General features: G+C 36.8%; 1 protein-coding gene across 7 annotated transcripts in view; it reads right to left on the bottom strand.

Annotated features, from left to right (window-relative positions):
- Nucleotides 1-15,238, bottom strand: part of Tet (Ten-Eleven Translocation (TET) family protein) — a 546,910-nt gene that overhangs the window by 38,530 nt on the left and 493,142 nt on the right. For 5 of the 7 annotated variants that reach the window (XM_069818171.1, XM_069818175.1, XM_069818176.1 and 2 more), the window contains 7 exons: nt 14,338-14,460; nt 12,279-12,572; nt 10,227-10,432; nt 8,056-8,330; nt 5,376-7,047; nt 3,523-3,700; nt 1,003-1,178 (listed from right to left, as the gene is read on the bottom strand). In XM_069818171.1, coding sequence (XP_069674272.1) covers nt 1,003-1,178; nt 3,523-3,700; nt 5,376-7,047; nt 8,056-8,330; nt 10,227-10,432; nt 12,279-12,572; nt 14,338-14,460 — 2,924 coding nt within the window. The remainder of the gene's footprint in view (nt 1-1,002; nt 1,179-3,522; nt 3,701-5,375; nt 7,048-8,055; nt 8,331-10,226; nt 10,433-12,278; nt 12,573-14,337; nt 14,461-15,238) is intronic. The other 2 variants (XM_069818172.1, XM_069818173.1) reach the window with 2 other exon arrangements.

Here is a 15,238-nt window from a genome sequence, read left to right as displayed (position 1 = left end):
ACTGGCCTTCAGTAGACATTCTGAACTATTCAAAAGTGCCTCATTATGACGATGATGATGACGACGATTAAGGAATTCGATATTTCTTGAAATAATGCACTATACAAATATTATTCACATACTGTTAAGAAAGAGAAGAATGGTTTGATATCAGATTTTAACAGTGGTCAAAGTGGTGCAAGAAATCTGAGTTTTTTGCTACGTGTCACAGATGCAGGAACTTCCACTGTTTCTGAGCTATGTATTGTCTGCATCAATAGGGAAGGAAAAGAATGGTGATCCTATCTGTTGGACTCATTACCAAGAGCTATTCTCTGGATTCAAAATATAGGACTAAAATATGCATATATTACTTTCACGTATTAATTTGAACTAGGTTTAAAACTAACTTGGTTGACTAGTTTCGGCTTGGGAGCTATCTTCAGAATTGCGTGGTCCTTGTGTCTTCCGTTGTTTTCGCCCCCATTGGGGGTGCGTTTGTGTTGTGTAGTGTGAAGTCAAATAGTGTTCTGAAATTCAGTTGTGTGTTGAGGATTTATTGTGGTTATGTGTTTGTGTATCTGTATATTTCGTATTGTTCTAATGTGTTTAGTTTCTGATTTTTTGGTTGGATAAGTAGAATTTCCCTGTCCACACCCACAACAAATCCTCAACACACAACTGAATTTCAGAACCCACACTATTTGACTCCACACTACACAACACAAATACACCCCCACCAGGGGCAAAGAAAACGGAAGACACAAGGACCACGTAGTTCTGAAGGTGGCTCCCAAGCTGAAACTAGGCAACTAAGGTATTTTTAAACCTAGTTCAAATTAACACGTGAAAATAATATATACATATTTTATTCCTAAGTGATATAGTGTTAAGAGTTGTGTAATCAAGATGTATAATCAAAATATAGGTTCACCATGATCACGAAGACAATACTTTGCTGTGTAATGTTAGAAGTTTCTGCAACAATGACACTATCATCCAAAAATACAAAATGACACTCACCCATTTTGCAAGAGGGCAGCCCTGTGTTGTTTTCCCCTCCTTGCCAGTGTACATTACTTTCTCGATCCGCACTGCTTTCCCTTTGAGACCTATCCTTTTCTCCATATCTTTCCTGAGTTCGGCAAGGCTTGCAGCTGCTCCCAAGTGCGTGTAATATGACCCTGGTTCTGGAGGACCTGATAAACAGTTTCACGCAGAATGTCATGCATTTTCTTTTTCCGTATATCTTTTATAATATTGTAAGTTACCCGACAAAAAACACTTCGAAGATTGACTCTACCAACTAATTGGAGTAACTGGTTGTAATAGTCCCAACAAGCTGAACAATCCTGAAGCAATGGCAATTTCAATTCTTGTGTAATATTTGGTATTTAGTATTTCTCAACCACTGTCAGTATTAATACAAAACCAAACACAAACTGCTACATATCATTTACAGGTGATAAAATGGAAAAGAAAATGAGTAACATATTCAATAAAACTCGATCTATAACTTATGAAATACAGCATATAATAAGACTTTCTTTTTACATAAATTTAATTTCTTATACGATTAATTTAGGGTTACAAAATAATCTTTCCTCTTTAACATTTTCTTCTTTTTACACAAATTTAATTTCTTGGTTAAACGAGCGTTGAGCGACTTCCGCCGATTTTGGAATAGAGACTGACGCACTTAGGTTAGGTTAGGTTAGTTTAGCCTTTTATTATCCCGTCAAGATGAAGGTGAAAGCGATTGAGTGTGATTTTTTGTTTTCTATGTTGGCAGTTCAAGTGCGTCGGTGTCTATTCCAAAATCGGCGGAAGTTGCTCAACACTCGTTTCACCAATTTCTTATATGATTAATTTAGGGTTACAAAACAATCTTTCCTCTTTAACATTTTCTATTTCTTCACGTCTTCATAACATTCCTTAAGAACAGCCAATCACGACATGCAACTTTCTAACAATGCTCCAAATGGAAATTCATTGATTTTTTTCAAGCAACATCAGATTATATTGTAGAAAAAATAAAATTGTGTTTAAAAACTCATAGACAAATAACAACACCATTTTTTCAAGTAGCCCAACGTTATTCTATACTCTCAATTAGTCGAAATCCATTCCTATTCACGGAATTTGAAATCACAAGTATTGTATTATCCTGGCACTTCAACAATATATACGAATTAATGAAGACAGAGACATTGATTGTGTATTTATCTTGCTTCTCCATTTCTTAAACTTGAGCATTCCGAAAGTATCATAAGATAACACAAAATTGATAACACTTGCTGGCAGGAATTCTGTCTTGATATGTTTGCAAAATTTTCAGCACAATTAACAGAAATGCAATATCTGTGTTTAAGTGAATTTCTACTTAAGTGTTTTTACTTTTAAAGCTATATTTGCAAATATATTGGTATACATTTTCATGATGAAAAAAATGCTGGTATTATAATATTTAGAAGAAAAATGAGGTTTTGGTGTGATATACCAGCCTACCAAAGCACTGTCTGTGTTATGATACATAGCAAATGGGCTTGTGATGGCACCAGCATTTTTAATTTGGAAGACATTCAGTTGAACAGAACTTAGTCAAGATGGGCAACACTCATTCCTTGTATCCCACGTCATTGCACCATAGGTAATGTGCATTATTACTACTAAAGACACATGTTTTCTATATTAAATATTAATATTGGTTGGCACACTATTCATTTTCCAGTTGCGTACCACCCAAATGCGAAGTAATATTAAAAACGATGAAGATAATAATAGATGAAAATTAAAGCATGAAAAGTGTAGGTTTATGCACCACAATAAAAAATGAAAGGAAGTAATAAATTGCTTAGGTAAATATAGCAATAGCTGAAGTCATGAATAAATTGAATTTAGATGTGTTCTGAAACAAGTTTGAACTACTCTTCCAATATTTGTATGAGTTTGGATAGAGAAGAGGGGATAAAAGCATGAATAAAAGTTAATTTTAGGTAGGCACTAAGCCCTTCTGCTGATGCTAATGGCGGGTACTCGCTGTTCGTCATTCACCCATATGAAGCCTGTTCTGTAGATCAATTTACCAACAGTCACTGTCCAGGTGCGCTATAGGAGACTGGTCTATGCTACACCCATGATGAGATGAGATGAGATGATGATGGAGATTTGTTGGAATGCCACAGGGAAACTGGAGCTCCCAGACAGAACCCCTGTGTTACCTGTTACTATAGGCTTGCCCAACACAAGTTATAAATCAGGGGTACGCCAGGATTGAACCTGAACACAGGATTATAAGTACAGCACGTTGCCACTAGATTACCATGACAGCTTGTATTTTATATGTAGCTTCATTGATTACATTGTATGAAACCAAATTTTATATAGTTATTCCCATCCCTACCAGATACAAATAAATGAAGAAAACGAAGGAAATCGCAACTGATAGCACAGACATTTTAACTGTTAATATACTAATTTTCTTAATATTTCCAATATTTGAAGCCAGGAGGTAAGGAGGAAAAAGCATGAAAATATTCTCACATTTGTCAGGTGGAAAACAGTTGCAGTCAGGAACTTCTGTTCGAACATTGTTCTTTAGTCTCTCGAGATGGTCTTGAAACTCTTTGGCTGACATCCCTCCAAATCCCTTGGCAGGATTCGGACATCCATCTCCAGGATTTGCATCTGGCTGCTGTGGGGACCACGGCTGCTTTGTATCCTTGTTCAACATCAATATCAATTTGCTTATACATAATCAAACTGCTTTCGTTTAACATATGCCTAATTTCCTTAACCAGGTTTAGCCAGAGTTTACAAACAGAAAGTCTAATTGATGATGACAATTACTAATAACCTATTAGGCCTAGCTTTAAGTGTTATAGTGAAATGTCAATAAAACAAAATGTTCGCATTTATCATAAACTTTAATCTTTATTATTTTCTTATTATGCAAAATATACTTAAAGAAAAAGTGTTATGACTGATTAAAATATCGACTTCAAAATTTTAACAGAAATACATACCGGTATTGTAACAATTCCTTATAAAGAAATGTAGTTTTTGGAATATTGTCTGTCCAGTTTTTCCTAAATTACTGAACAGATTTAATTCATATTCAGAATCTACGACCACTTCATTCAAGACTGATGCATTTGAAATATAATATTTACTAAATTAATTTTTCTTTCTTTAAGAAAATAACATAAAATTGCATCTTACAGTAAGCTCTAACGATTTTGTTCTAGAATATTTTTCTTGCATACAATGAAATGACAAATGAAACATTAAAGAGGATGAGTCAAGCCTGCCATCTCTTGGCACTACAGTCAGGATAGCAGATTGTCAACTCTCACGGACTACTGTAAATTCTTGCCATTTCATGGTACTACAGTCTGGCAAGTGATCTTTCGCGTAATTAGTGAACTATTTATTTAAGGACATGGAGAGAATCTTAAGTAAATTTCAGAGCAGTTGTTCAAAATGTCCCCCATTATGTTTTATATATGAGGACGAGAAAGTCTACTGTACTACTTGCCATACCACAGCAATAAAAGGGTTAAATCAAGTGATTCAGTTATGTGTTAATTAACAGTAAACAATTTATTTTTCCACTTTATTACCAATTTTTACTTAATTTCGTTTTAATATCATGAAACAAGCACTGTTAAATAATAAACTGATTTACAGAATTTCATAAATATAATTATGATCATTAGAACATGTACAATGGGTTTGAGGGAGGTGGGACATGGTGATAGAGACTGGATTAATCTTGCACAGGATAGGGACCGATGGCAGGCTTATGTGAGGGCGGCAATGAACCTTCGAGTTCCTTAAAAGCCACAAGTAAGTAAGAACAAATATTGTACGTCCAACAGGTTATTAGTCTAATTTACATGTAAAGACGATCTTTTGAAACGTACAATAAGGAAATTTTTTTTAGGTTTCAGAAATGCATTTTTTCTTTAATTTATTTCATTTTTTATATATTAATGATTTTACAACAAGTCAGCACTATATGCTTTAGCTACCATAATATTAACATCACTTTCGAGTCAACACTTATTGGAAAGATTAAATAAGAAGGAACAATATATATATATATATATATATATATATATATATATATATATATATATATATATATATATACACACGAAAGGCAAGAAAATGCGACTTTATAGTGATATTATGTGGTATGCAGGTAACCTGGCTTAAACTGGACTGTGAATGGTGGAGGAAGATAATACTAAACGATCATAATGTCATTTGCATCAATTTGACTGAGTGTAACTGACATAAGAAAGAAATTTTAATATCACTACAAGAATATATTTTTAATCTGCATGTATCTATGAGAAATTTCAGAATTAAACAAGTAGAAACAAGCATACCTGTTCATCAGCTGTCTGGAAGCCCTGGCAACAGCCGTCACGCAGATGTTCTGGTGTGGGGGTCTCGATGCCACCTTGTCGGCAACACCAAGAACCTTTAATTTTCTCTAATGGTAATGGTCCTCCATCTCCTGCAAACATGTATGATGGTCGCTCCTTCTTGACTTTGGTGGATTCTGTCACTTTCTCTGTTGGCGTAGCTGTTTTGCCATCAATTTTCCCACTGGAATTATTATTCTGCTCAAAATTTTGACACGAATAGGCATTATTCCCGGTAGAAGTCCTGACTTCGTTCCTCGCACTTATATTGTCATATATTTGACAATGAAAGCCACTTTGAGCATTCATATTGTTGGGAATTGGCTTACGATTTTCGCTCTTCAGATTGGTATTACTGTTATCAAAAGGCTGTTGTCCATAGTAGTTATTTGTCACACTAGTGGACGCCATCTTCCTTCCTTCATTTTTCATCTGAGGATCGAATTCCTGTTGGTACTGATAACTCCCTGAAGAAGCTACCCTCCGATCTTCCATGTCCATGCCATAAGGGTTGTTCTGGAACTCGCCTCTCGTGTTGGTTCCTATACCAATTCTCTTTTGGAATGACTTATCATCCACTTCTGTAGAACACTCCCTTCTACATTTAAACATGGTGGTGGCAGCAGTAGCTGTACACTTGAACATCTGATCTTTATAATTATTATTATTGTTGTTATTACTACTATTATTATTACTACTACTACTACTATTATTATTATTATTATTAGACATAGAAACCTGGTCCTGAGGTAGCATTGGGGAATGCCAATTCATGTTAGTACCACTTTGTCTATTACTATGTTTTTGCTGGAAGTTTGCGGTTGAGGTATTGTTGGGTAAGAAATGTTTGAGAGTGGCGTTCGAAGTTGCCAGTTCTAATGACTTATCCTCACTCGCTGCATATTTTATGAAATTCTCCATTGCTGATATGCTATTTCCATCCATAATATCGCTGGCTGCCGAACTGCTCCAATCCCACGGAAAGCCACCACCCTCAGACGTCATTATTGACGGATGATTCCGAGGATGGTGGCCTTGGGCTAAAAAATTAACCTCCGAGGAAGATTGGTTGTCTAGCTGTTGCTTGCGATCCATGCCAGTAGGTCTGGTACCCATCATTCCACCATGGTGACTGTCAGACACCATCATGCGGTCCACCGACTGTGTGTCAGACATTATCCTGTCTGATGCTTGTGCCATCATGGCGGACGAAGACGAGGTCATGTACTGAGCTTGTGACACTGAAGTAGATCTCTGCTGGTCGCCGGGACTCAGCATCTGATGACCAGCATTGCCCTCAGATGGAACCGCACTGTGATGGCCACCTACTCTGTCTGATATCTGCTGGTTGTACTGCTGTATCTGGTGATTTATCTGCTGTTGCTGCTGCTGCTGTTGTTGCTGCTGCTGCTTGTTTAGTATCATTGTCTTTAAGCGGCTGTTGAGATTCACACGCTCATATGACTCATTCTGCACACCGTTTTGTATATTGCTCCTGTCGTCGTCTCTGTACATACTAGTTGTATCACCTTTGGTTTCTTCTGCCCACATCATTCTAGCATTACTGCTGCTTGCCGACACATTCCACGGTGCTGGCATTGTATCCCCCATATTACTTTCTTGGCCTGGATACCTGTGCAAAATGAAATATAATTATAATAACATTCTTAACAAACACATACTTATAAATAAAATGATTGGAAACAGAAATTAACGTATTAGTCAAGTAAAAGGAAACAGACATAAATTGATCATGTGAGATTTATAAAGTAGTTGAATTGTGTATTCAGTTATTGGCCAATTGTATGTGTTTTGGTGGCAACTGTACTTAATGTTTTTCAAATGTTTAAAACTTATTTTTATTTTCATGCAAAGATGTGTGATAAGTGTGTCACATAAACAATAAAACTCTGACAGATGAAACAAATGATTCGAACTACCTACTATGCTTCTGTTCAGCCTTGTAATTTTATTGTAAATTTATAAAATTCTGGTAGAGTGTAAGAGAAGGCCCTATGGCCTTAACTCTGCCAGTATAAATAAATAAATAAATAAATAAATTATTATTATTATTATTATTATTATTATTATCATTATTAAAATGGGGGAGAAAATGAATAAAAAATGTCACTTCATACAATCTATACTTTACATTGTATTTCTGTTTATACATTATAAGTACTCTTATTTTCATCTTGTGGCTGTTTGAAGATTATCATTGCTGTTGTGCATAATCGTTGTGGCCAGTGAACAGAAATTAAGAATTACTGCAGAAGAGATGGGAAGTTATCAAAGCAGAAGAAAATAACAGTCAGTTCTTGCAGGATTTATTGGAAACCATTCAACATTGTGTTTCAAAATAAATGTATGCTGCAGAGAGCTCTTAGGAGAGCTCAAATGAAGAGAGAAGAAGATACTTTTATTGAAAATGAAAAAAATACAGAACTTCACATAAGATGACATCTTAACGGGATTTCACTTTGTAGCAAACATTATGTTGTGACTTTAGCAAGAACAGACTATTCAGTTGGATTTTTAATGTTAAGTCAGGCATCTGTGTCATTTATTTCTGACAATGGCTAAATAATCCTTGAATAATAAAGTATACACTGGCATCATGCAGAGATATTTTCCTACCTACCTACTAGAGTTGTGTAAACTCTGTTGTTGAAGTTGTTGGTGTTGTATTTGGGGGTGGGGTAGGTACCCAGGCAAGGCGTTTGGGTGACCGGTCGAGTTAGGGTTGGCAGTGCTCGAGTTGGTGGGGGTGGGGTTATTGTAGGCTGAGGCCGATGTTTTTGTCCCATTATTCAGCACAACACTAGGAATTGTCGACCCATCACTATTTGTGTCCATGTGGACAGAACTGCTTCGACTTGTTGGTGTTGTTGATGGAGGTGGGGCCATTGTTACATCCTGCAAACATTAAACAGCATTAGAAACTATGAAATGAGATAGATGTAGAGAAAGAATAACTGTGAGCACTGACCAATTTCACCTCTTCAGGTAAAGATATCCCATGATGCCATATGGTATACAGAGGCATGGGGGTAGAGCTCACATACTTTCTTAAACTGGCTCAAGAAGGAGGTCATGTGTTCAGAACCATGCTCCGACCATCTTTTTACCCCTGGAAAGAACTGGTACAACCCAGATCAATTTTGGAAGTTATGGTGAAGAAAAAAATTCCGTCACCACCTGGGTGCGACCTTCCAGTCTGCAGTCTGTTGCTCTACCAACTGATCTACTATGCTCTCACACTTTCTTAGACCATCAAATAAATGACATTACACGAGCAAGTTAAAATATTATAGACATTATTAGAGAATACAGAAAAGAATTACATAAGCATTTATTAACAATGGAACCACATCGGATCTAATTTAAAATATACAACTACAAACTTAAGAGAAAAATGTAGAGTTGGCAAACCAATGTTTAACTAATGTAGCACTTATGAGTCAGGAGAGATACAAAGCCATGTTAGTAATATGGATTCTTGTTGTTTATCCCACTCCCTCCCCCAAAATTATGGACTTTTTGTCGCAAATGCATAATAAAGATATATTATATTAGACACAATTTTAATATTAAGTGAACGACATATTTGTTACTGGCGCACCATCAGTCCAAAGGTTACAATGTGTCGGCTGTCCATGCTAGAGACCTGACTTCAATTCCCACCAAGTTCAAGAAGAATTTCATGGGTACTACTTTTTTTGCCACCACTCCACAATTTATCCATAATTCACAATCATAATTATCACTGATACTGACAGAAACGGAAAACCACTCACAAACTTATCTTCTGAGAAGAAGAATCCAATGGGATTCATAAAGAAAATGTTCCATGAGACAATATTCATCTGAGTTCCTAGATTTGTGCCAATGACAAAGTCTTCTAAAATGGCACAATGAGATGAGGTGAATTTAGTATAATTTCTATTTGGAACATTAGCCTAATAGTTTGTGATATCTATACGCAAGTCAGCAAAGATCTTTATGGCTTTTGACAATATGTTAATGTAGCTAAAGAATTCTTTTTCAAAATTTACTATTTTGATGATAACATGACGAAGTGTTGATTATAGAGAGAAATGGTAAACACATTTTGGTTGCCCCCCCCCCTCCCCCCCAAATACGAGATTACTTCGTGTACTCAAGATATACAGATTTATTTCTCTATTGTATAAAGCCTGGTGGGAATTATTACCATACTTGCTATTGGTCAGGTCTAAATCTAAATGTTCGACTTTAATGGCTCCTCTTCCCCCTCCCCCTCCCACCTTCTTGTTTAAGACTAGTCTCTTGTCAAGGCGAAGATGTGGATGCCCAGCCTGCCATCAGTCTTTTGAACGATCTTTCTAAATTCATTCTCTCAATGGGCAGTCTAACCTCTCTACCATTTTATCCCTTTATATTATTAGTCTTCTACTAACTGTATACTTTGTTGCATGTTTTATTTCACACACGTTTCTTATTTTCTCATTTAGGATTCTGTCTAGTTTCACTTTCCAGTCATTGCTCTTAATGTTTTCATTTCCAAAGTTTTTAACAACTATCTTGTTTAACTAATCAATTATTCTTCCATAGGTCATGGTGGGTCTTATTTTGTAATTTTTTTTCTGTCATGTACCAATTTCGTTCTCTTACGTAACTTAGACATACAAGAGATTTAATGACACCTGACTAAACAGCATGACTCGTCTTTAGAAGTTACACTTTCAGCATTGTGCACCTCAGAAAATTGTAATAAGGCACGAGTCATAAAATTTACATGGTGCTTGCGGAAGAATGACGTGGTAGTATTACCTGTGAGGGATTGTAACTGTTCCCGCCATTGACATACTCTCTCTGGTCGGCATACTGCCCACTGGGAGACGTGTCCATATACTGCCCATTCATGCCACTTGTTCTATGCACAGAGCCTCCATTCACTCCATTCACAGTAGACGACGATGTGCCATTATGGCTACTTGTCAGTCCATTAACTGTGTTGCTGTTCAAGTTCACATTACCTAGAAAATACACATTATTAACAGAACAAAGTCATGAATAAGGTTATTCCTGATGTAAACAAGAGGGATCCACCTTGTACAACTACCTAGACAGTTTGGTGTCACAAGTAACACTTCCTACCTATAAGAAATCAGAATGGCTTCGAATGAAGCACGAGGTATGAAACAGAATGTCCTCACTGAGGAGCTATGGTCTGACTTCAGTAAATTCATTTTATTACTAAATAGAATGGTTGTCTCTGGATTGTCTGTTTAATAAAGTCAAACCCTTCACATTATATTAGGCTGCCCTTAAAAAAAAAAAAAAAAAAGAGCATACAAAGAACAACAAAGAGGAGAGGCAATCATCTTCCTTCTACTTCAGACTTGGAAACATACCGATGTATATACAGAGTGATTCAGGAGAAATAGTGAATATTTTAGGGGGTGGTAGTATGGACTATTCCGAGTAAATTATGTTCATATAAATATGTGTCCGATTTTCATTGGGTTTGGAGATAACTGTTTGAATGTTAAGCAAAACAAGTATTACAAGTGACAAGAAGGAAAGACAAATGATTTAATGATTATATTTGTTGCTTATTTACATGGTATTAATACATTTCAACAGTTGTGCACTTTTCAGCGCCATTGACAACAGTATGTGTTGCTCTTCTGAAGTTGTCAACAATATCCATAATGCAAGCGACCAATTCGTCCCTTGTGTTTACTTTGTTTATATACACTTCGCCTTTTATCCATCCTCACAGAGAAAAATCCCCAGGAGTAAGGTCTGAGGACTTTGGTGGCCAATGCACGTGACCACTACTCCATCGTTCAGGGAATGTGAGATTTAGATGATGTGTCATCTAACATCTTTCAGGAAATTGAACACAGTAGCATCACAAAGGAGGTACCGCATTGCGGTCTTCCGGGTTGATTTCCAGTTTATGAGGTGCTCAATGCGCCATTTGTGCCTATGTGCTACAGTAGCAACCTACACCCTTATGTTAGAAGAAGAAGAAGAAGAAGAAGAAGAAGAAGAAGACGACGACGACGTCACCTGACAGCTAAAATGCATAGCGGCTCTGTCATGCTGAAAGAACATGCCCATCCTTGTAGCCAAGGGAACTACAAACAGCTGTTTCTCTACACCCATTATGAATAGTGCTGCCCTCAGATGATCTCACTAGAGTGGCACATGCTATTCCTTTGTACGCAGCAGGAAGAAGCTCAAGTAACGTTTACACCACAAACAACTGTACATGTTATTAGTCCTTCTAAAGTGAAATAAATTATTAGGAAATTGAGACGTAAGTGCTTTTGAAAAAGAATATCAGTTTCAATGACACTTGGATTTTATAATATTTGAGGCTTTTATAGTGATTGGCTTAAGAGGTAGCTCCTTGATGTTTTAACATTTCAGAGATCTTCGCAGGTTTCATCTTAATGGATATATTAAAATTAATGATAATCACTTAAATTCAAAGCTTCTAGGTGGCGAAAAAGGCAGGAGTAGGAGGAAAAGAAAAGCTAGGCAAAATAGAGAGAGAGAGAGAGAGAGAGGGAGAGAGAGAGGATACGGAAAGGATGATGATTGTGATGATGATGATGATGATGATGAAAAAAATTAGGAGGAAAAGAAAATTAGTAGAAGGAATATGAATAAATAAAAAAGAAAAGCAAAGAGAGATTTACAAAAAGAAGAGAGAGAGCATAATGGTAACGATGATGATGATGATGATTGTGAAGAGGATGAGGAAATGATTATAAATCAAGATTATATATACAAGAGAGACAAATATATCTGTCAAAGGTATCTTTCATAGCAAAAAGGAATGTTCCCACAGTAGGATCCTAGACGTACCAGCATGACTCCCCTGGAGCCCATTCGCAGAGCCTATGGGTGATGGCTGCGGTGTGTGCACCTGTGAGTATGTCCCACTTCCTCCCCTTGGTGTCAAGGGTTGCTGAGCTGGAGAGGAAGGTGGGCGATTGCCAGGCAGTGCACCAGGAGCCGAATACTGCTGCTGTTGCTGTTGTTGCTGCTGTTGCTGCTGCGGTGGTTGCTGTTGCTGGGGTTGCTGCTGTTGAGGCTGTTGCTGGAAGGAAGCTGCTGACTGTGGATCTGCATTCAGAAATCCAGTTTGCTGCTGATAGCCTGTCATGTGACCAACAAAGATGATTTACTGAGTGATACATTTGATTAACTGAGAGTTGGTAAACTGCACGAGTAATGAGTAAGTAAAGACTGGATTACTATTCTTAAAACAGCAATAACACAGTCATAGTGGATCCAGGGAGGGACTAAGGGGGGCTGAAGTCTCCCTGTTGAGCTGATATGATAACACTTACATATAAGTTAACGGAGTTATTTTGATTTGAGGAAATTAAACCCAACAGTTTTAATTCTGCCTTAGTCCACTGCTGTGGAGTAATGGTTAGGATGTCTGACCGTGAAATGAGCGGGCCCAGGTTCAAATCCTAGTTGGGGTTTTTTTCCGAGAGTTTCAGTAAGCACCAAAGTCTCCTTTAGAAACTTCATGTTAAATTAATCTCAAATAACACAATTTCTAGACTATATTGGAGTCAATAATGTCATGGAGTGAGTTCACACCATGCTGCTGTATATTATATTCCAGAAAGGCGCACATTAGCCGAACAGCTAGAGCATCAGCTTTTCACCTGGTAACCTGGGTTCGAATCCTGGTGGATTCAAGTGGAAGTTATAGTGGGCAAAGATGGTGTTTCTGTAGGTTTTCGCGAGATATTCCTGTTTCCACTACTGACTCCATTAATAATCATCATGCAGTGCTGGTATGTAGTTAGCCTCCCATGATGTACTGAGGGCAACGCTGCCCCTTAGATGGGGATGCTAGATTGAATGAAACTTAGTCAAGTACCCAACAGTGGATAAAAAAATTGTATTCCAGTATGCATATCATCATTGTTCCTGCAATAACTCCTATGTGACATATTTATCGATTTGCAGATTTTTTCTCTATTAAATAACTTAAATAGTGATACAGCAAATAATAAAATCTCCTATATGTAATTATATTTTTTTTTGTTTCGAAAATGTAAGAATTCAGTCTCCTATATACGGCTGCCATAGGATGAATAAATGTGTTTTTTTTTTTTTTTTCCTACTGAAAAATTTTATATTTTGCACATAGGAGTTATTGGAGGAACAACGCCGATATATTCCTCAATGATGACAAGTAATTAGTCTAGTGTGTAGTTCAATGAATAATGTTGGTATGTTTTGCAGTAGTAGTGACTAAGTCCATCATGTAGCATTTAAACAGAGTGCATATATAACATTTAGTCAAAATGCTGGGGAGAATGGTATCTGTAACTCTGAGAATGTTCGAAAAAGCGTTTGATGAAGTAATGGGCAACTATGCAGGTGGTACAATTATTTTTCGGAAATAGGATAAAGGTTCTCTTTAGCACAGGAATTAATCACGGCTGCAACGTAACTCCTTTGGATGACCTTCAAAAATGTTTTACAGAACTATTCTTGAAGTAGCACTAATGCAAATAAAAGTACAATGTAGCAAGGGGAGATTACTTAAAAGTGAATCTTCAAAACGTGACATTTATTTATGTCATTTGTGTTCACAGTTTTAAATGTAGGCCTATATATTCGGAAAAATTATCGACTGCCACTTAAACATACTTATCGGAGTAAAGGAATGGAAGTTAAAAATGTAATAATATTAAGTGACCTCAATGGCGCTTTTCATAATGCAAATGCCAGGACATGACCCTTAATCTGAGAATTTTAAAGTATTCTACATTTTCATTCTATTTAAATAAGTTCAACACTGTTCACGATCTCTATAAATTTGCTATTGTTTCTATTAGACGTGGCAGCTAAAGTTGTTAAAATTCCATAACAGACAAAGAATTCTGCACTTTACCTGGAGTTGCAGGAGGTTGGTGGTAAGGTGCTGAGCTGGCATACTGAGGATGATGGTGGTATCGCAGATCTTCCAACTGGTGTGGCAGTTGCTGCATGAACTGACCTTGCGGCGTCCAAGTTCCTGTTAACATCAAACATTCAACATTCAGAGGCTGAACTTATAAAAATTCTTATGTCTTTAACACAATGGACTGCGGACTGCATACTGCTATCAACATCATTAAATTATGACTTTTATACAAACGAAATATTTACTCTTCTTTCCCATTTCTTTATTATTAATACAGATGATGCTAGAACATAAAATGCAATCTTAACGAGGACCTTGAATCTAAATCTGCATGGACCAGAAAGTTTGGTTTGACTCTGAATGCAAGAAAATCACAAGCAATCCTAATGGGACACCAACGTCTATTATGCAACATAACTCCTGCTCTTCCAGTCAAGTTAAACAGCACAATAATCCCTCTTGTTTCCTGTGTTAAAAACCTTGAAGTTTACTTCGATACACATTTAAACTGGAATAACCAAGTAACTCATATTATCAAAAAAGTGCTTTCCATACTACATTTCTTAAACAGCATTCGAAAATTTCTCCCGCTATCACCCAAATAAATATTAGTGGAAACACTAGTAATGCCCCACTTTGATTATTGTGATTTTCTACTGACTGACCTCAATGTCAACCAGTCACAAAAATTACAACGTGTTCATGTTCGCTTCGTCTGTGATGTCCGTCGTGTTAACCACATTACCCCATCCTTCCAAACTCTAAACTGGCTATGGCTTAACAAACGTAGAAATTTTCATTCCCTAGCTCTCCTTTTCCAAGTCCTTCACACTTCTACACCTACCTACCTTGCCTCCCACTTCGGTTATCTATCATCGTATCACAATCT

The sequence above is a fragment of the Periplaneta americana genome, chromosome 2 (assembly GCF_040183065.1).
Source record: "Periplaneta americana isolate PAMFEO1 chromosome 2, P.americana_PAMFEO1_priV1, whole genome shotgun sequence".
Taxonomy (NCBI): Eukaryota; Metazoa; Arthropoda; class Insecta; order Blattodea; family Blattidae; genus Periplaneta; species Periplaneta americana.
This window is presented reverse-complemented; position numbering and strand designations above follow the sequence as displayed.